Source organism: Pantherophis guttatus, chromosome 5 (genome assembly GCF_059756535.1).
Source record: "Pantherophis guttatus breed Tessera chromosome 5, ASM5975653v1, whole genome shotgun sequence".
NCBI classification, from domain to species: domain Eukaryota; kingdom Metazoa; phylum Chordata; class Lepidosauria; order Squamata; family Colubridae; genus Pantherophis; species Pantherophis guttatus.
The window spans coordinates 96,073,424-96,096,477 of NC_142067.1; the positions used below are offsets into that span (position 1 = coordinate 96,073,424).

At 38.3% G+C, this 23,054-nt stretch overlaps 1 protein-coding gene across 4 annotated transcripts in view; it reads left to right on the forward strand.

Annotated features, from left to right (window-relative positions):
- The first annotated feature begins 4,356 nt into the window (after nt 1–4,356).
- The window catches only part of LOC117658084 (acetylserotonin O-methyltransferase-like), a 37,328-nt gene continuing 18,630 nt past the window's right edge, over nt 4,357–23,054 (forward strand). For 2 of the 4 annotated variants that reach the window (XM_087895356.1, XM_087895357.1), the window contains exons 1-8: nt 4,357–4,496; nt 5,724–5,855; nt 9,461–9,635; nt 11,502–11,631; nt 15,658–15,726; nt 18,101–18,219; nt 19,683–19,823; nt 19,983–20,105. In XM_087895356.1, the coding sequence (XP_087751482.1) occupies nt 5,784–5,855; nt 9,461–9,635; nt 11,502–11,631; nt 15,658–15,726; nt 18,101–18,219; nt 19,683–19,823; nt 19,983–20,105 (829 nt within the window). In that variant the 5' untranslated portion in view covers nt 4,357–4,496; nt 5,724–5,783. The remainder of the gene's footprint in view (nt 4,497–5,723; nt 5,856–9,460; nt 9,636–11,501; nt 11,632–15,657; nt 15,727–18,100; nt 18,220–19,682; nt 19,824–19,982; nt 20,106–23,054) is intronic. The other 2 variants (XM_087895358.1, XM_087895359.1) reach the window with 1 other exon arrangement.

A 23,054-nucleotide genomic window follows, 5' to 3' on the forward strand; every position in this document is an offset into this window, starting at 1 on the left:
CAACTTTATATAACAGCTGAAAGACAGGGATTTAAAGCTATTTAATGTGACTAGGACTGTATAACATGAAGAACCTGCTTTGATCTCATTAATAGATAATTTACATTATCTAATGTAATATGGAAACTGGGATCCATAGAAATTTTGACTGAACTGCATCAAAAGACGCCACAATGTGATATGTGCTGAATATAGCTGTGGGGCATATAGCAATAACATGTCTTCTTTTAGCTCTTGGTGTTAATTATGACCTTGGTGGGTCTTTTCACATGTTGAGTTGCAAGAATATGGATCTCATTTGCTTGACACAAGACTAATATTGTTTCCAGGTTTGTTTCCCTCTAACTAGATCATACAAAGGATGGGATATGATCAGCTGAAAAGATCTTTGAAGAAGAAAATCCTTGACACAGAATAGTACCAAGGTATTAGCTTAGCTCCAAGGCAACCTTTTATCACCAATCTATTGTCAGTCTTTAACAAACTATAGATCAGCTAATGTACATTAGCTGGATTCAACACATTCGCTTTAGAAGTCATTGATAAATGAGATAAATAAGGTAAATAAGAAAATATCCCGTCACAAATGACTTTCTCCCTGTGACTCTCATGGTGTAGAGGTTTTGCATGTGCAGCATTGTAAATTCTTGAACTCAGTACACAATTAGTACACAATGTACTAATTTGTGTTATGGGAAGAGAAATAATGTCACATCTGCCTCTTAGGAGTCTTCTAGTGAAGTTGGTGTTTCGGGGTCTGAACAGGCAGTAGCACTTAGCAATAACACTTAGACTTATATACCACTTCACAGTGCTTTTCAGCCCTCTCTGGGCAGTTTAGAGTCAGCATATTGCCCCCTATAATCTGGGTCCTCATTTTAGTGACCTTGAAGAATGGAAGACTGAGTCAACCTTGAGCCAAGGTGGCACAGTTGTTAGAGTGCAGTACTGTAGGCTACTTCAGCTGACTGCTAGCTGCAGTTCAGCAGATCAAATCTCACCGGCTCAAGGTTGACTCAGCCTTCCATCCTTCTGAGATGGGTAAAATGAGGACCCAGATTGTTGGGGGCAATATGCTGGCTCTGTAAACTGCTTAGAAAGGGCTGTAAAAGCACTATGAAGTGGTATATAAGTGTAAGTGCTATTGCTATTGAGTTGGTGAGAATTGAACTGCTGGCAGTCAGCAGAATTAGCCTGCAATACTGCATTTTAACCATAATTGTAATCAGTGCATTCCCTAAAAGAAAATAGCAATAGCAATATGTATTTAGACTTATATACCACTTCACAGTGCTTTACAGACCTCTCTAAGCAGTTTACTGAGTCAGCATATTGACCCCAACAATATTGGTCCTCATTTTACCAACCTTGGAAGGCTGAGTCAACCTTGAGCCTGGTGAGATTCGAACTGCCAAATTGTAGACAGCCAGCAGGCAGCAGAAGTAGCCTGCAGTACTGCACTCTAACCACTGTGCCACCTCGGCTCTTATATAAAATATAACCTCATAGCATAGAATAAGACAACAATGAAGAAGTACCACAAAATATTGAATAATATAACATTACACAAGCAGAAATCAACACCCTAACCCTAACCTGTAGCTCTTTCCTTCCTCACCCTCCCCCATTTCCCCCTCACCCCATAAACAAACTATATGGTTGCTAAAGGAATGAGAGAAATTGCTTATTTTAATTTTCCTCGATTCTCAAGCTGCTTTCTAAAATAGCATGCAAAGCCCTACCCTTTCCCTTGGGTGGTACCACTGAATTTGAATACTCTGATCGTTTAAACAACCACCTGGAAGCTCTAAAGTACAATACCTGATCTGTGTTTCCCAACCTCAACTTTTTAAGATGTGTGGACTTCAATTCCTAGAATTCTAGGAATAGAAATCCTCACGTCTTAAGTTCCAAGCTGAAAAGTGCTGTTTTAGGGCAATCAAGGAGCTAGACACTGTGGCCTGCATGCTTTTCAATTAAGGAAATTTTCAGTAAGGAAGTGTACTGTGCTGGCAATGAGCTTGGACTCTGGTGAGATCAACACTCCCAAAACTTCCACTGAGACTTATTTTTATTTCAGGAGAAGCATGCTATTTTAACTGTAGGTGTTGCAGACATACTCATTGGTTGGGTTCCCATTCGTGATAAGGATGTAGAAACCGCTTAATATAAACTGTATCATCCCTAATTCCTGTTTTGTGAATATGCTATCATTTACTATGCTTCATGTTTTCGTTTACTTTCTCCACCATTAAATGAGCACCAGAGGATACGCACGGGAAATACAAACACCCCTCTGAAAAGTTGAAGCTGATGACACTCAGCTGTACATCTCCACCCCGGACCACCCCAATGATGCCCTTGAAGTGATGTCCCGGTGCCTGGAGGCCATGTGGATCTGGATGGGGAGATACAGACTCAGGCTAAACCCATCCAAGACTGAGTGGCTGTGGTTTCCTGCATCTCGATATAGTCAGTTGGTGCCATCACTGACTATCGGGGGTGAATTGTTGGCCCCCATGGAGAGGGCTCGCAACTTGGGTGTCCTCCTGGATTCGCGGCTGTCTTTAGAAGAGCACTTGACAGCCATGGCCAGGAGGACTTTTTATCAGGTTCACCTGATCCGCCAGTTGCATCTCCTTACGCACGGTCACTCATGCCCTCGTCACTTCCCGCCTGGACTACTGCAATGCCTCTAAATGGGGCTCCCCTTGAGGAGCACCCGGAGGCTCCAACTGGTGCAGAGTGTGGCTGCGCGGGTGGTTATGGGAGTGACGTGGTGCTCCCATGTAACACCTCTCCTGCGCAAGCTGCACTGGCTCCCGGTGGTCTTCCGGGTGCACTTCACCTTTAGAGCGCTCCATGGCTTAGGACCTGGGTACTTACGGGACCGCCTGCTGCCACCAGTAGCCTCTCACCGGCCAGTACACTCTCATAGAGAGGGGCTCCTCAGGGTGCCGTCAGCCAAGCAGTGTCTACTGGTGGCCCCCAGGGAGAGAGCCTTCTCTGTGGGGGCACCTGCTATCTGGAATGAGCTTCCCCCGGAGATACGGAGGATCCCGAATTTACGCACCTTCCGCCGTGCCCTCAAGACCTTTTTATTTCAACAGGCTGGGCTGGCCTAACTCCCCTCTTTAATTGTAAATTTTAAATCTGTTTTAAAATTTTAGGGTTATTTTAATCTGTTCCGGGCCAAACAATTTAATTGGGTTTTATATTGTCTTTTAAATTTTGTAGCCTGTATGTTTTATCTCTTTGGCTGTTCACCGCCCTGAGTCCTTCAGAAGTAGGGCAATATATAAATCTAATAAAATGAAAAATGAAAATGAAATGGGGGTAAGACTCCCCTCTCTCCAAAAGAAACTTCCAGCAACTTGGGAATGGCATGAGAGTGAAAAAGAAACAGTATTTTTCACATAGAGTTATGGAATGTGAGCCAAGGTTAAAACTGACACTCCAAATACAACTTCTGATAATACAGCACTATCAAAGGGAAGAAGGTACTAAACATAATCAATAAAGGAGAAAATGTAAGGGAGATCCTAGATGGAAGACAGCATACAGGTAGAACCCAGAAAGCTAACTAGTAAAAAAAAAGAAAGAAAGAAAGGAAAGAAAACCAGCCAATATACTTTAAATAACAAACTGTTTTGGCCCACCAGCTGCCAGCGGAGCTGGTGGCAGACTCGGACAAGGAGGTGGTTGGGAGGAATTTGGGCCAGTCCTGGAGTCTGGGAAAGGCTCTGATGGATGCTCTGCATCGAAAGCAGAGATAGAGCCAGGGCTGTCCAACATTTCTCAGCTGCCTTCGGAGTCAGAGATAAGTGGGAAAGAAGAACAGCTGGGGCCCGTTTCAGATGCACGTATGCATTGAACAGGGGCCGATTCAAGAAGAAAGGCACACTTAATGGCCCCTCCCTTGCTGGGAAATAAATAGAAGCAAAAGGGGAGTGGTGGTTGCAGGAGACAACAGGTCCTATTTTGTTGGGAAGATTTTCTTATCATGGTTCATGCCTCAGAGGCTTCTTGCCAAGAATTAATATAAAGCTCTTGGCCTGGCAATTATCCAAGGACTGATAAGGTCTGTTATTGCAATTAACCTTTGGAAGGATTATTGCCTGGATTTTTGTGTGTGTGAATGCCATGAATTCACAGTAGCTAAATAAAGAGGGGACAAGGAGTCTGTTTCTTGGTTCTACTAAGGCTGGGTCAGAACACAAACTAATATCATACCATAATTCTTTTTTTATAGTTAAAACAAATGTTTCCCCAAAATAATCTGTTTATTGCCACCACCCATTCTGACATCTTTAATGAAGAGCTGCCAGGATAAGAACTGGCTTGGCAGGTCAATTAAGCAATTCCTGGAAGACACTAGTGCTCTGCAGATATATACACCTTTTTCTGACTTCTTTTCCTTTGCTTGAAACTGAAGTTTATCCTGAGCATCTCATGAAAGACTGATTTGGAATCTTCCTTGCTCAGCTGTCCTGTGGGTAAGACTTCATCCACTAAACTCAGCACTTCATTTATGTAATACATGGACTGTAGTATCTGTAAGAGGCTACTAAACCTCAGATTTTCTATCCAGATTTTTAAGGCTTTTTCTTTGTATGGAATTACCCCAGCTTTGCCAAAGTCATTAGAGAAAAAATTTACAATTAGACTGTGTAATAATCAAGGAAAAGTAGGTGGAAAAAGCAGATGGCAATTAAGGCTATTCTTTCTACCTAACATAATTTCTAGAATTTTCCTGTCTTTTTTTAAAAATATTTTTTATTTTCTTCAAACATAAACATAAAATATGTCTTTCAAGAACGAAGTCTCGATCCAGTCATAGATAGGTACAATCGCTTACCTTTCTTTAACAAGCTCCATTCACAATTTCTCATTACATCCTTTAAAATTAAAAATCAGAACATAAAATATTTATTCTAGCATCTTAATCTAAACCATTCTATTATATTATCACACATTTAATTTCCAAATATACTTAATTCATTTTTATAGCCTAGAATTTTCCTGTCTTGATTTGTGAAGATAGGTTAATATTTAAACTGAAAAATAATTCTAATTTTTAGATTTTCTACAGTGTATGCATATAATTATTGCAATGATAATATTTTAAGTTTATTTTGATATATTAAGTCTTGGGTATAGCATCTTTTAAATACCTCTTTAAATCTTAAAGTTCTATTTTTAAACATTTGTTCTGAAACTAGGTGTTTAGTTTCATTCTCAACTTCTCCCGATCTTTCTCTAACGCTCTAAACATAGATATTAGCATATTAGCATTTTCTAATTCTCTGAAATTCACTTCCTATAGCTTTCTTAGAGAAATGTATTCTTTTTACTATGTTCACAATTTCCATATTCTAAAAGACGTTGCTCCTTAGTTGTACACACAGACTTAATTCCTACATATTTTCCTGCAACAAAAGGCCAGTTCTTCTCTTTCTGCCTTTTCCCCTTTCTCATCATTTCCCATTTTCTCAAATAGTTTAAAGGGAAATTCTCTGAACAGTTTTGACACTACTTTCCCCAATTCAGATATGGAGAACCAGGGGACAGACACCCTGAAGGAAGGAACAAAAAAAGAATAAGAAAGAAAAAAAAGAAAAAAGTCCAATCAAGTGTGGCATTATTCTCTCTTTAATAATGCTTTCCATACTTTATCCTGGGTCATCTTATAGACACCTATATTTTGCCATTTTTACACTCAGGAATACCAGGTATTTTGGCTGAAGGAAGGTCCTTTTGGTCAACGAGAGAAGCCAAGAACAATGAGTTCATTAGAAGAAATCGAAAATATTCGAACATTGTTTAGCTATCAGCATTCATTTACAACTTTCAAGGTAAGGTGGGTTAATACTTCCAAATATGAACTCTCAACTTTGAAATTACAAAAGACGTTCCATTTCTCAGCTTCTTAATGGTTTGAAAATAATAGAAACACCAAAATTTATGTTGTAATGAAAGAGTCAGCTATTAAATTGCTGCAAGATTCTCCATGAATAAATCTCCCAGCCAATTTACTAAATAATCTAGTGATTGTATACTTTCCTGCATGTTTTAATTCTTAATCTGGCAACAAAATCTAGATCTGTCCTATATCTAATATTGCATCTAAGTCTTGAGATTTCCTTTTATTTGATAAATTTTGGTTGAATTTCTTTAAGGAAACTCTGAATACTAAATGTGGGGTTTCAGCAATGTTTACTATAATAGGAGGTTCAATATTTATTATTGTATTGGTTTAATTAGTATTCATAAAGCATTAAACAATTTTTTAACTCTGCAAATTATTTTTTTAAACAAGTTTTATTGATTTTTTCTTTCTGATACATATTTTATGAACAGAGTATTGACTCGGTCACATCTTATCCACCTTATAACATAGTTATATATTAATTTTTATAATCTATTCAAATCTTCTTTTTTGTTTCCCAACACAATTTGCATATTCAATTACTGCCAAAGTATTATTTTTCCCTATGTTTTTTATCTTGTCTTAATACCTTCTATATATAATATATAAACAGTATCACCATCCGCCCTTCAAGTCTTAATTTCTTAACATTATTTCTTATTCAATTCTTACATTAAAATCCTTTAGCTTAATTAACCTTCCACATTTTATCTTAATCTCTTCTTAGTACATAATACCCAAAATCACTGTCCGCCCTAATTCCTAATTTCTATTCTAACATCAATTATTTAGAACACCTAACATAGTTATATATTAATTTTTGTAATCAATTCCATTTTTCTTTTTTGTTTTTTATCTTAATATCTTCTATGGATAATATTCACCATATCTTATTTTTCCATTTATTAAGTATATTTCTCAAAATCTCCATCACAGTTTTTAGCTAAAAATAATGTCAATTAATTATGTTAATGAATTAGTTAACATTTCATTTTTATCTCTTAACTTTGAATTATTTTCATCTGCTAGTCCATTTTACAATAAACAATATACATCATCATATTTGCTTCTTACATACAATTACTAATATTTAATTTAATTTAATTAATTAAATGTATATGCCGCCTCTCTCCGAAGACTCAGGGCGGCTCACAATATATTTTAAAAAATCATTATAAAAAACATTTAAAAATTAAAAACATTAAAACCATTTAAAACTCATTCACACCATTCATAGCCGGATCTCGCCAGATCACAAGAGTGAGATCAACGACCCCAGGCCTGCCAGAAAAGCCAGGTCTTCACCGCTTTATGGAAGGCCAATAGGGTGGGGATGGTCCGGACCTCAGGAGGTAACTGGTTCCAGAGATCTGGGGCAGCCACAGAGAAGGCCCTCTCCCGCGGGCCCACCAGCCAGCATTGTTTAGCTGACAGGACCCGGAGGAGACCAACTCTGTGGGATCTTACCGGTCGCTGGAAGCTATGCGGCAGAATGCGGTCTCAAAGATAACCTGGCCCTGAGCCATGTAGGGCTTTAAAGGTAATAACCAACACCTTGAATTGTGACCGGATTATTAACACAGTTCCCTTATTTCTACTAATATATAGCTTAGCCTCCTCTCCACTATTCTTCCCCTTTTAACCATTTTCCCTTGGTCTCTCCAAAATTCCACTTCTTAATGTTTTCCTCCCTTCCTCCCCTCCCCTCCCCTTCTCTTCTTCTTCTTTTCTTTTTATATTTATTTTATCTTTTCTCCTGAATCCTTTCTCTAACTTTTAAGTCTATTCGTCACATAGTTGTCCCCAAGTTTTCACCCAGTCTTTTTCCATTTCCCTCTCTTCCCTTTAACTGAGTTTTTTTGGGGGGATATTCCCCCCCTATCATTTTGATTTTTGTCACTGTAAATCCCAGTGTAATCATCTAACTTTTTAATTTCAATTGCTTTTCCTTCGACATTATTTTCTTGCTTCTCATTTATATTTTTTCCTCTTTTGTGTATTCTAACAAGGTTTCTGACTTTTTATCACCCTTTAATGATTCCCGCACACTTTTAAGCATATCCATTAATTTCTCATACATCCAAGACTCTATATATTCAATTTAAGAATTATTACTACTTTAACTTATATTTAATTTAAATTCAAGTCCATTTGATTCCTTTTTTATTTCCAAATGATGTCTAGTTCAAATGTTGTTTAATCCACTCCAATTTAAAGCTTTATTGTTTTTCTTCTTCTTCAAAGGTCGAGACCAAGCAGTTTAAAAAGAAACAAATACTCCTTAAAATTTCTCACAATAACTAAGGTCACTGCTATTATTCCTTTCAATTTCCAATGCAAACGTTTTAGTACTTTCTTTTCACCAGTATATGTCTCTCCCCAATCCACAGTTCAGTTCCTCAAAGCAAATTATTGTGGCAGTAAGAAAGAGGCAGAATCATCATTTTTTTATGCCATAAGCTTTGCTTCCCCAATGGAATATATCATATGTAGAATCTTTTTTTCCCCCTTAGCCAGGTAGGATCACATATTCTTTCCTTCAGTTTATTTCCCGCTTGGATATCTCCAATAATAGCATAGAGCAGGGGTCTCCAATCTTGGCAACTTTAAGACTTGTGGACTTCAACTCCCAGAATTCCTCAGCCAGCTTTGCTGAGTCCACAAGTCTTAAAGTCCACAAGTCTTAAAGTTGCCAAGATTGGAGACCCCTGTTATAGAGCACATTTAAAAACCTGGGGTTTGAATCATAGTGGTATGATGAGACATCTGTCTTTCTGTTCCCCTTTCTTCTCCACCAAGATGCTGCACTTTCTAACTATCTTCCTTTCTGGTGGTTGAACACATCACCAGTCATGGTCCTAGAAGCCTTCAAGGCTGAAAGGTCCATTTTAGGAAGTGGGATCCAAAATAAATACATTTGGTTTCCTCAGATCGTGGAGATCTTCTTCTTCTTCTTCTTCTTCTTCTTCTTCTTCTTCTTCTTCTTCTTCTTCTTCTTCTTCTTCTTCTTCTTCTTCTTCTTCTTCTTCTTCTTCTTCTTCCTCTTCCTCTTCCTCTTCCTCTTCCTCTTCCTCTTCTTCTTCTTCTTCTTCTTCCTCTTCCTCTTCCTCTTCCTCTTCCTCTTCTTCTTCTTCTTCTTCTTCTTCTTCTTCTTCTTCTCCTCCTCCTCCTCCCTCCCTCTCCCTCTCCCTCTCCCTCCCCCCCTCTCTCTCTTCCCCTTCCCCCCTCCCTCCCCCACTCTCTCTGTGTCTATGGGTATAAGTCCATAAATAAGTTGAGCAAAGCCCAAATCTGTATAAGAAAGGAATATTAGTTGTTTTATTCAGCACAGGGAGAATTTGACTCCACAAATGAATGGATCTGTACATAATGCCTTTTCTCCTCTTATTCAATAGCTGGTGGGGATGGTTAACATGTGTAGGCCTGCTTGATTTCTTCTTTAATAAACTACATGAACAGATTTTGCAATTGTTTGGATGTGAACTGAGGGAACTGCCCATGGCTTTGTTCCTGCTCTCTGCTTCTTCTTAGATAATTTCAACTGCCAGTGAGCTGGGTGTCTTTGATCTCCTGAGGGAATCAGGGGAACCGCTGTCTTCCACAACTCTTGCTGAATGTTTGACCACCAGCCCCATTGGGATGCAGAGGCTGCTGGAGGCCTGTGTGGGGTTAAAGCTCCTGACGTTGGAGTCGAAGGATGGCAAAGGTAATTCTGTGAGAAGCAGGAAGCAACTGGAATGTCCAAGAATTATTCCATAATGGTGGGCAATATGTGGCTGCACCTCTGGAGTTTGACAGATCCAAGAGTTTGTAAAAGAGGTCTTCTGGAAATCACAGGCCAGAAAGCTGATATGGTATATAGTAACTTGGTTTGTGCATGGGTTTGTTAGCATCATACAATATGCTAATACTAATTTAGTTAACAATATAAATACATGTTTGTCAAGAAAAACATTATAATTTCAAAATACTCCACTGGCCAATAGGTATTTTTTTTAAATATTTTTGATTTTTTTGATTTTATTGAATTTCTATACCGCCCTACTCCCGAAGGACTCAGGGCGGTGCACAGCCATGAAATAAAACACATAGATATACAAAATTTAAAATCGAATAAAATGAATTAAATAAATATGGCTGAATTAATCCCATAATTTAAAATACCCATATTTTAAAATACAGTAAAAATTTAAAATTTACACTTAAAAGGGAGAAGATTTAGGTGAGGCCAACTTGATGAAATAGCAGTGTCTTCAGCTCGCGGCGGAAGGTGCGCAGGTCCGGAATCCTCCGTATCTCTGGGGGGAGCTCATTCCAGATCGTTGGTGCCCCCACAGAGAAGGCTCTCCCCCAGGGGCCGACAGCCAACATTGTTTGGCCGACGGCACCTGGAGGAGCCCCTCTCTGTGGGAGCGTACTGGTCGGTGGGAGGCTATTGATGGTAGTAGGCGGTCCCGTAAGTAACCAGGTCCTAAGCCATGGAGCGCTTTAAAGGTGGTAACCAGAACCTTGAAGCACACCCGGAAGACCACAGGGAGCCAGTGCAGCTCGCGCAGGAGAGGTGTTACATGGGAGCTCCACGTTGCTCCCATAACCACCCGCGCGGCCGCACTCTGCGCCAGTTGGAGCCTCCGGGTGCACCTCAAGGGGAGCCCCATGTAGAGAGCGTTACAATAGTCCTGACGAGAGGTGACGAGGGCATGAGTGACTGTACGTAACATATTGATTTAACAATGCAACAGATCTATGGAATGTCATATTGTGTGCCTTCTTTGTTTTAGGGATCAGTTTTATTCCCCCAAAAATCAGGATTATTTGCACTTGTGATTATATCATTATGATTTTTTTTTCTTGCATTCAATTGTGTCTGATGCTCAGAGACTGCCTAGAGTCTAGACAGATCCCTGTAGGTTTTCTGGCAAGGTTTTTAAATTGCCTCCTTCCTAAGGCTGAGAGAATGTGACTAGCTTAAGGTCACCCAGCTAGCTTCGTGACTAACCTGGGACAGAAACTTATACAGGGAGTCCTCGACTTGCAACAGTTCATTTAGTGACTGTTCAAAGTTACTTAATTGTGACTTATGACCATTTTTCACACTAACAACTGTTGCATCCCAATGGTCATGTGATAAAAATTCAGATGCTTAGCAGCTGACTCATATTTATGAAGATTGCAGTGCCCCTGGGTCATGTGATCACCTTTTGCGACTGGAGAAGCCTATTACAATTAACAACCATGTTATTAACTTACCAACTGCAGCGATTCACTTAGCTGTGAGAAGAAAGGTTGTAAATGAGGTAAAACTCATTTAACAAATATCTCACTTAGCCACAGAAATTTTGGGCTCCATTGTGGCAATTGTACCTGTACAATTGTATCTGTACTCTCCAAGTTTTTAGTCTGATTCCTTCACCATTGAACCAAATTTACTCTCATATTATTGTGATACGATTGACATAAATACCGCATAATTTGTTTTTAAAGTAGTTTAAAACAATCATGCAAGTATGCCTGTAGTGACTCGAAAGACAGTTACATACAATGATACCTGTAATTTTTGTTTCTTTTTTAGATCTTTATCAAAACACAGACTTTACCAATCTCTACCTGGCCAAATCAAGCCCAAAGTCTCAGTATTATTCCATGAAGTTCTATTCTGAAGTTGTGTATCCATCAATGCAATATTTGCCTGATGCCGTGAGGTAAACAGATTGAGCAGGGGGCTAATAAACTAGAATAAATAAAGAACATGAAAAATCATTTTAAGATCAGAATTATTAGATCCTTGCCCACAATAAACTAAGGAATTTCACAATTTGGATGTTGAATATGACATTACCACATTTACATCCTTAATTGCAATGCCACTGGATCATCATCACTGAATTTACCTGTTTAAATCAAAGGATTCTTTCTTATTTTCCTTCTTTTAGAAAAGCCAAGCAGTAGGACATTTTTCTGCCTATCTGGATTGTTTTAGAGTTTCTTTTCTCCCATTTCAAAACATGGGATTTACACTATTGCTGTAAGATCCTACATAGGCACATCGAAATCTTTAATCAAACCCCAATTAATAGAATAGAATAGAATTCTTTATTGGCCAAGTGTGATTGGACACACAAGGAATTTATCTTGGTGCATATAAATAAATAAATAAATAAATAATTTTATTTCTATACCGCCCTTCTCCCGAAGGACTCAGGGCGGTGTACAGCCAATTTAAAAACACAACACACAACAATAATTAAAAATTAAAATAATTACATAGATTTGGCCGATTTAAAACCCCAAACATTTAAAATACCCCAATTAAAATTATTAAGTTGATAGCCCTGCCTGGCGGAACAACAGGGTCTTCAGTGCGCAACGAAACACTCGGAGGTCGGAGATCTTGCGTATTTCCGGGGGCAGTTCATTCCACAGGGCTGGGGCTCCCACAGAAAAGGCCCTCCCCCTGGGTGTCGCCAGCCGACATAACTTGGCTGATGGCACCCTGAGGAGACCCTCTCTGTGGGAGCGGACTGGTCGGTGGGAGGCTATTGGTGGCAGAAGACGGTCTCGAAGGTACCCGGGTCCTATGCCATGGAGCGCTTTAAAGGTGGTAACCAACACCTTGAATCGCACCCGGAAGACTATGCTCTCAGTGTACATAAAAGAAAAGATACATTCATCAAGAATCATAAGGTACAACATTTAATGATAGTCATAGGGTACAAATAAGCAATCAAATCATATTAGGAAACAGTCACTATAAATCGTAAGGATACAAGCAACAAAGTTACAGTCATAATTGGTGTTAATTGTTCAATACCAGCATTGGCAGAATCAGATTGATCATGAATGATCTTATATAAATTATAGTGAGCTGTGTTTGATTACTCCTTGGGTGGGAAACTGCCACAACTCCCAGATCTATGGAGAACAGTGACCCAAATTGTGAGAGAGAAAAAAAACAGAAGAGAATTGATGCCTCATAACAATATGTTTCATAACAATTGCCAAGAAAACTACATGAACATCTTCATGTAATCATCATGAGCCCAACTTGACTTAAGGAGCTATTATCCTTATTGTGACACTTAAAAACAGTATCATTTTTAATAAGAGACTCATTTATTAATTCTTATTAAATTGAAAATCTCTACATCGTCTATGCCAAAATGAAAACACAACAATAGTAAATTATGGACAGTCATTATGTTGCTGTTCACAATTTTCCTTCTATTTTAATTGGTTCCATCATTAAAAAGTTACACAAGACAAACTGAACAAAACTAATTATAAAAGCAAACATTTAGAGTTATGCCATAGAGTCATTTCATTAAAATGAATAACTGAGATTAAAGTTTGTGACAGACAGGTAACTTTTTGCAAATAGAAAGAGTTACTGGCTTGAATGATATTTTAAGATGTTTGCTATGGGATTTAACAAAAGACAAAAATAAGATAAACAATGAAAATACTGGTGTATTTTAATAACCTTTTTTTTACTTTTTTAAAATGATACTGATCCATATTGATTTTTTTAATTTGAGATTTCTCCAGATGATTTATTGTTTATATATTTATTCTGTAGACTAAGTCAATAACTTCTAAAAAATAAAATTGTAATTTTTTTTTTTAAATTTGATTTATATGCCGCCCTTCTCCGGAGACTCAGGGCGGCTTACAATGCGTTAAGCAATAGCCTTCATACTTTTGTATATTTATACAAAGTCAGCTTATTGCCCCCACAAACTGGGTCCTCATTTCACCTACCTTAGAAAGAATGGAAGGCTGAGTCAACCTTGAGCCTTGGCGAGATTCGAACCTGCAGTAAATTGCAGGCAGCTGTGTTAATAACAGGGTGCGTAACCAGTGTACTATCAAGGCTCTTATTTATATGAAAACAATAATTATTAGATGTCTGCCAATCAAAAAAATTTCAAATTTTCCTTATAAAAGTAATTTAACTCATAAGAGGCATGTTTAAGTTAAAGTAAAATGAAAAGTAGCAATTGCAAAGAAAAAAATTCAAAGAAAAAACAGCAGAAATGAGGATAAACATAAAACATTTTTGGCTGTTACACAGTTCTTAAAATAGAAAAATGTCAACATATTCCCTGTTACAACTGCCAGCAGCAGTTAGAACTGGAATTCCTATCACTAAGTGATGCAATCATAAAGTATGATGCCATGTGATCATGTTGCTTAGCAACTGCAATTCTAGCACTTTCAGTTGCCAACATTGTTATGAGGACTGCATGCATCATTAAGCAAGAGCCTCATGTGATCGCGACTTCCAGCTTCCTGCCAGCTTTCCCATTGACTTTGCTTGTAGGAAGCTGACAGGAAACATCATGATCACTAATAGATTGTATAATGTCTGGAACTCCAAGGACAAATCATAAGTACCATTCATTCAATCCATATTTTGAAAGTTCGCTAAACAAATGGTCATAACTTGAGGACTACCTATATATCACTCCAATCTTCATCTTATTTGTTAACTACTAGAATGTTTTGTTTGTTTATTTATTTCGTCAAGCAGGTATTTGGTAACAGATACAAGTATAAACATGATTATGAATACATGAAATGGATATGAATAAAAGGAACCATTTGGGCAGGTACGGTAGGCACGCTGGTGCGCTTAAGCATGCCCCTTAAAGACCTCTTAGGACTGTCTACAGTGGACAGTAGACAGTCTAAAGTTAAAGTTTGGGGAGTTTGGTGAAGAAACCACAGAGTCGGGTAGTGCACTCCAGGCATTGACCACTCTGTTACTGAAGTCATATTTTCTGCAATCAAGTTTGGAGCAGTTTACCATGAGTTTGTATCTATTGTGTGCTCTTGTATTGTTTTGGTTGAAGCTGAAGTATTCATTGACAGGTAGGACATTGTAGCAGATGAATTTAAGTACTACGCTTAGGTCTGACTGAAGACGATGAAGTTCTAAGTTGTCTAGTTTCAAATCTTTATTGTCAGTGCACAACATATGTACAATGATATTGGTTGAACTCCCTCAGTGCACCCCCCCCAACACAATACAACTCCAAGCCCAAAATTTCAAGTCTGGTGGCATAAGGTATTTTATTGCAAGCAGAGGAGTGGAGGACTCTTCTCGTGAAATATCTCTGGACAATGTTGATCCCTGATCACAACATTGAAACTCTACAATGAAATGAATCACTTGACTTTTGCCACCAAATGAGAAGAGAGAAGTTATTGGAAAAGACCCTGATATTGGGAAAGATTGAAGGAAAAAAGGAGAAGGAGATGGCAAAGGATGAAATGGTTAGGTAGTGTCATCGACACAATGAATATGAGTTTGGGCAAAGTCTGGGAGACAATGGAGGACATGAGACCTGGTGTACGATGGTCCATGGGGTTGCGAAAAGTCGGACAAAACCCAATGACTGAATTTTGAGCTAATCTGTCCAATGTAAATCTTAAGACAAAAAGATTGGGTTTTTTTCTACAAATCCATTAACAGTGAATTCATAAACCTGTTGAATTAGGATTGCTCCCAAATAATCTTTTAAACCAAAAATATTAAAAGAACTTTTTCCAAAAAAGAAAAAGAAACAACAAAAGATTTGTAATTGTGATTTCCTTAAAAAGGCAGAAGTGTAGAAATAAGCTGGTTTTATTCTGTAAGACATTAAAGATCTACTTCAATGCAGAAGAAAATGTCAGGATGATTCTCTTGTTTGTTTGTTTTTTAATTCTTTTTAAAATTCTTTTAGGAAAGGAAAAAATCAGATTCCATCAATATTTGGCTCTGCCTCAAACAAGACTTTTGAGATCATTTACAGGTAACATTTTAATTTTAGAGAATGGTCATTAAATAGAGTGATTTTTGTGGGCAACTCATCAATATGATTAAACTTAACAGTGTCATTATTTTCTTTATCATATGTTCTTGACCCCTCATTTTCACCATATTCAACTTCTCTTTTATGGTTCTGGAATGTTGTTGTGGCACATCTAATTAACCAGGCATTTCTTTTTAATGTACAAAGCATGATTTGCAGTTAGAGTACCTGTATGAATCTGGTTTTTTTTCAGGAACATTATAACGTTGTCCACCAAAATGGCAGGACTGCTCCATATATTAGGCCTGTCCTAATTTTCTCCCTCTTTCATAAAAGATTTTTAATTTTTAAATCCACATGTTTACTGGACCCTTGTCCCTCCTGGCTTGTTTCGGCAGCCAGGGAGGTGACTGGAGACTGGATCCAGGCTATTGTCAACGCTTCACTAAAGGAAGGGGTCTTTCCCACTGCGCTTAAAGAGGCGGTGGTTCGGCCCCTCCTTAAGAAGCCTAACCTGGATCCTGACGTACTTAACAACTACCGTCCAGTCTCCAACCTTCGCTTTTTAGCGAAGGTTGTTGAGTCCGTGGTGGCACAGCAATTCCCTCAATTCCTGGAGGAAACTGACTACCTGGATCCTTACCAATCTGGTTTCAGGCATGGCCACAGCACGGAAACGGCATTGGTCGCCCTAGTAAATGATCTCTGGCGGGCCAGGGATGGGGGTTGCTCCTCCATCCTGGTGCTTCTTGACCTCTCAGCGGCGTTCGATACTATCGACCATGGTATCCTGCTGCAGCGGCTCAGGGGGATAGAGTTAGGAGGCATTGTTTTACAGTGGTTCTCCTCCTATCTCTCGGGCTATCTGCAGTCTGTTTGGGCGGGGGGTCAGGGATCCTCCCAGAGGCCTCTCACTTGTGGGGTGCCTCAGGGCTCGGTTCTCTCCCCTCTGCTCTTTAACATCTATATGAAACCTCTGGGTGAGATCATCCGTGGTTTTGGGGTGAGGTATCATCAATATGCTGATGATACCCAGCTTTACATTTCCACCCCTGACCACCCTAGGGATGCCCTTTCCGTGATGTCCCACTGCCTGGAAGCAGTGCGGGTTTGGATGGGGAGGAACAGGCTTAGACTCAACCCTTCCAAGACTGAGTGGCTGTGGATGCCGGCATCCCGGGATCTGGAGGTTCCATCCTTAATGATCGGAGGTGAAACCCTTGCTCCCTCCAATAGGGTCCGCAACTTGGGTGTCCTCCTGGATTCTCAGCTGTCTTTAGATGACCATATGACAGCCGTAACCAGGGGGGCCTTCGCACAGGTCCGTCTTGTGCACCAGTTGCGCCCGTTCCTAGACCGGGATGCCCTCGCCACGGTCACTCACGCCCTTGTTACCTCTAGGTTGGACTACTGTAACACCCTCTACATGGGGCTGCCCTTGGGATGTGTCCGGAGGCTTCAGCTAGTCCAAAATGCAGCCACGCAGGTAGTTACGGTGGCGTCTAGATACTCCCGTGTAACACCTCTCCTGCGTGAGCTGCACTGGCTACCGGTGGCACTCCGGATACGTTTCAAGGTGCTGGTGCTCACCTATAAAGCCCTTCATGGCTTAGGCCCAGGGTACTTGCAGGACCATCTCCAGCCGTTCTCCCATCGTCCTGTGCGCTCTCACAGAGTCGGCCTCCTCAGGGTGCCGTCGGCCAAACAATGTCGGCTGACGACCCCCAGGGGGAGGGCATTCTCTGTGGGAGCCCTGACCCTCTGGAATGGATTGCCCACTGAGCTCAGGACAGCCCCCGACCTTCTTTCCTTCCGTCGTGAGCTGAAGACGTGGCTCTTCCGCCAATTAAACTGATCCGTTTGGGGGTACACTGGTATAATTTTAAATCATTTTTTAATTGGGTTACTGATTTTAATTTGGTATTGTATTGTGATTTGTATTGAAGTTGTCATTTTGTAAGCCGCCTTGAGTCCCTAGGGAGAAAGGCGGCATATAAATCACAATAAATAAATAAATAAATAAAATAAATATCTTTTAGTATTTTATACATTCAATTTTAAAATTGGTTTTAAATAGTTCGGGGTTTTAAATTTGTCGGAGCCAAAATTATTTAATTTGATTTTATTCTACTTTTAAATTTTGTATGGATGTGTTTTATTGTTTGGCTGTGCACCGCCCTGAGTCCTTCGGGAGTAGGGCGGTATAGAAATCGAATAAAATAAATAAATAAATATATCACGTGCAGATTTTTCCAAATCCTGATCAGCATCATTTAAGTGATGCTGTAAAAATAATTTATTTCATTCAAACATATACATAAAAACTATAGGAAGTTTGTAAAGTTATATTGAGAGATGTTCATTTCAATTCTAGATCAAAGGAAAAGTTACAAACCTTCTCCAATTTCATGAATGAGCTCTGGCCTGTGGTAGGAAGAGAAGTGCTTTCTGCCTTTGATCTGTCCCAGTTCCCACTCATTTGCGATCTGGGTGGTAAGTACAGCCAGTGTTTTGCCATCTTCTTCACATGTTGGGCCAATGGGTTGGATGGGTTCTTAACTTCTCTCTTACAACTCTTTTCATCTGCATTTGGAAAAGGAGAAATCCTTCGTAGATTACAAAAAACCACTGTGGGATATCTACAGCAGGCTTTGAGAAATAGTCCTGTGATTTTTTTTGTTTGTTTGGTTTTTTTTTTTTTTTGTAAATATTTTTTATTTATTTTTTCAAATTTAAACATAAAAACATAACTTTCAAGAGCAAAAATCTCGATCCGGTCATAGATGGTTGCCATGCTTACATTCCTTTCACAAGCTCAATTCACAATTTCCATTACATCTTTTATAAATAAACAAAAAAAGAAAAAAGAAGAAGATAAAAAAGAAATTCAAAACTTAAGAAAAAAACAATTTTACCTCAAATTTAACATTTTCATCTATATAAATCCATTATATCTATCCAAAATTAATTTCAAATTCCCTTTCACTCATTTTTACATCTGCATAACAATTCTAGACATATCTTTATTCTTCTTTACCTTATATCTTATACAAGTCATATCAAAATAATTTTTACAATATTCTAACCACTTGTTAAGTGTTTACCTTACAATTTTATCACCATTTATTCTTAGTTTCAATTCAATACCACTCCATTTTTATTATATTTTATAAAACAACATTTTATCTAATTTTAATCCTTTGACCATTATCCTCAAATCAGTTTACCTTGGGTTTTTTTTTTCTCCCAGTTTACATATTACACAGATTTCTCTCAAAGGCATATTTTATTTACTCCAATAGTCCTGTTTTAGTCCTGTTTTAAAGATGATTAACTGTCACTCTGACCTGATACGGTATAACAGTCAATGGAGAAATTGGCAGAGATGTTTGAAAAGAGGAGAGAGTTCTGAAAAGAAAACAGTCATCTCCACCTCCCCTTTTCCAGTGTTGACCAAGGATGGGAAGGAACTGAAATCAGAGAATAGCAGGCTGATGAGTAAAGGACCCTTAAACTGGATTTGCCTGGGAACATTTGGGAGATGTAAGAGATCATGACTGAAGATGAGGTGGAATTTGGTGCCCTTTGAGACGATGTTCAGTTTTTGTCTGTTCAATCTGCATCAAATGCCAAAGTTTTTGGACCTTTTGAATATTTAGTGCATCCTTCCTAAGGAATTTTTATAGCCTGGAAGAACCATATGAAAGTTGAGAATCAATTGACCCCAATCTCTGTTCTTTTTCCCTATTAGTATTCATTTTTCATTATATGAAAAACATCATATGATGTGATATCCATGATTTGAAGCATAGCAAATTTGAAAGCAGTTTGTCTCATTTTTGAAATTATTTGATTACAATTAATCTGATGTGCAGCTGTAGAGAAATAATAGGCAGGTAGCTTCATAGAAAAAAATTAAATGTAATTACTTAATTACATTTTGTTGTGTATTTAAGGAAACTTTGGTGGCTTAGCTAAGGAATTAATTTCACTCTACCCAAAATGTATTGTGACCATTTTTGACCTCCCTGAAGTAGTGGAAGCCTCCAAGAACCATTGTTTGTCTTCAGAAGAGTCCCGGATCACTTTCCATGCAGGTAAAAGTTGCAATGTTCCTTATGGGTTGAACTCATGTCTTGCTAAGCACAAGAAACTTCAACAGGCAGATTGGATTCTGTGGTTTTTAAAGGGAGAACAGATTATTCTATCAGAATAATCTGGAAGACATGGTGCTAAATGAGATTTTACTTTTATAGGTGATTTTTTTAAAGATCCATTTCCTGAAGCGGACCTGTACATTTTGGCCAGGATTCTGCATGACTGGTCAGACGAGAGATGTTCGCAGCTGTTACATAAAGTGTACCAGGCCTGTAAACCTGGTAAGTGTTCTTTAATCATAGAAAGTTAAATCTGCTAAGGAACTGGCAAAGTTCACACAGGGCTCAAGTTTTGAACTCCCCTAAATCTAGTGTCATTTCAAATTTACCACCCAGTTCTCCTGGGCCTTCAACTAGCATCTTAGAATAATTTATTCAGCTGCAGTACTGAATAAATTATGGTTCCATAGTGATTCTTCCAGCTATCTCTGCTCTATAACCCAAAAGGTCTTTGTTGTACAGATCAGATTCATCCGTATTTTAGTTTCTGTGGTACAAATTAATAGGACCTCCCATTGTGACCTTGTGACTCTTTACTACTTCTTGGCCTCTACTGCCTAGATATATATTTGCAATCTTTCTACACTTGCCGTAAAAATGACTAAATTGGTAAGTAATAGCTTCTTCCTGGTGGAAGAATATAATAATAATAACCCCAGTGAGACACTACTTTGATGTGGTTGGGGAGCTTGAAAGCTATGAGGAAACCAAGAGCTCTGCCAAAGGTTCAATCATACTGGATGGTTTCATCAGAGGAATCAGGCAAAGAATGTCTCTCCCATAAAAAATATGGTGAGATGTAAATTATAGAAACCTATGCCAATATTAATAGGCACCTTGGGTACAATCCCAAAAGATCTGAAGCACCACTTGAACATCATCAAAATTGATAAAATCATCACTCAATTGCAAAAGGAAACTTTAATTGGAAGATGCTTACATCCTTAGACAATACCTTTAGCATCATCAAATAACAACATATCAAATAACAACATTTGCCTATCCCAAGTCCTTGGTAGATAATAGGTGTGTAAAAATGCTTAATCCAGTCTAAACATCTGCTGACTGTGCAGCCAACCACAAGAAAAATAATTGGATAACATTAAGGACGTACAAATTAAAAAGTTGATTAGTAAAGAATACATCCAGAGAGTGAGAAAATTGCTAATGACAATATTGAAAAGTGGAAACACCACCAAATCCATCAATACAGTCCCATACACTGCTGGAATTTTTACTGGACATAAGCTGAACTGGACAATTTGGACTGAAAAACAATAAAACTAATGACTTTTTACTATCTAACAACCCCATAATAATATTGATAATTATGCCCACATAAATTAAAGCAGAAGCTTACGTCAAGTCAAACAAATTGTCAAAGAAGTAGACGCATTGGCTGATTATATATGGCAGCCAATAACAAGTCTGATGCAACTTACAAATTGAACCTTTATAACTGGAAATAAAGCATGAATGTTGATAGATTATATTATAGTATAATATAAGAGGGAGTAATCACTCAGCGGTTAAAAATGCTGAGCTTGGTACTTCCGGCCGACGTCACAGCAAGATTGGACGTGAGGAGTGAGTCTCTGTGCACCCATGCCGAGTCCTAGACCCGAAAGAAAGGAACTAAAGGGTGAAAAGCTAAAGATCTTTTAAACCCTTTAAAACATAGAAAATTGGATTTTTAAACTGGGTAGGTATTATTTTGGAAAGGCATTATAAAATGCTGGAACTATTTACTTGAATAACCAACTTTGCTTTTATAAATTGAACCAAAATTGGATTATCAGACTTGAAACAATGCTGAAACCTAAGCTGAAGGTGCCATCTACTGGTGAATGGAAAATATACCATATCATAGCAATATTCATCTGGAGAACTGTGGTGAGACTTACTGTTCTATAACTATCTATTTTATGATTACTGGAGACTTTATTGTGAGAATAAGGAAAACTCTTAAGTAAAGTAAAGTGACTTTTGATTTGTGGAAGCTGCTTGGACTACTTAAATGGAACTGAGTAATAATTCTGAGATGTAAAGGACTATGATTATTGAACCTTCTGAAGAGCAACATTGGACTTGAATAATACCATTGTTTTGGGACTATTGCAAGGCATAAGTGGGAAAACAGAAAATATCCTACAACTGATAATGAATGAAAATCAAAGAGTCCAGGAAAGAAAGTAGACAGCAGAAAGAATGGAGGAAAAGATGGAACAGACAAACCACCAAATAAAAGGAGAAGATGATAAAGATAATAATGACTGATAAAGTAAACCAAGGGAAAAATACTTTAAGAGATTTAAAAATTAAATCGGATAACTTGCAAGATATTTTTGAAAGGGAGATAGGGGTTTTGGTGGACACTTTGGAGACCTGGCAGCTTAGGAGGGTAGAGATGGGAGAAATATTCAGATTGAAGAGTGAAGACATAGATGCTGATAGAGGCAAATATCCAAGGGAAGTGTATGGGAGGCAAGCTAAAAAACGAACAAGAATTGATGTATTAAAATGGGAAAGAGATGATGGATAGAAAGGAATTATTTCTTTTTTTTCTTTCTTTTTTCCCTAATATAATGATAGTCTGATTAAAAACTAGAATAGAGACAGAAATAAGAATACACAGCTTTATTTAAAGTAATAGATGGAAAGATTGGAGATTGAAAGATGGTATCATTGTTGCTGTTAGTCACGAAGTTGTGTCCGATCCATCACAACCCCATGGACAACGTTCCTCCAGGCCTTCCTGTCCTCTACCATCCCCCAGAAGTCCATTTAATCTCACGCTGACTGCTTCAGTAACTCTATCCAGCCACCTCAGTCTCTGTTGTCCATTTCTTCTTTTGCCCTCAATTGTTCCCAGCATTAGGCTCTTCTCCAGTGAATCCTTCCTTCTCATTAGTAATGAAGGACTATGTCTTAATATAAACAAGTGTTTTAACACTAGGATTAGTAATGGAGACCTGACTAGAAGTTAAAATAGAGGTAGAAATAAGAAATAGGAGGAATATTAGCAGACATAATTTTTATTTAATAGAATATACGTAATAATTAGATTGAAAAATTAGAGGTTGAAAGATGGTATTACTATATACGCTTAATAATGTCATTGGCATTAAAATGGAACATTGAAATATTGAATAACTACTCTAAAACAAACAT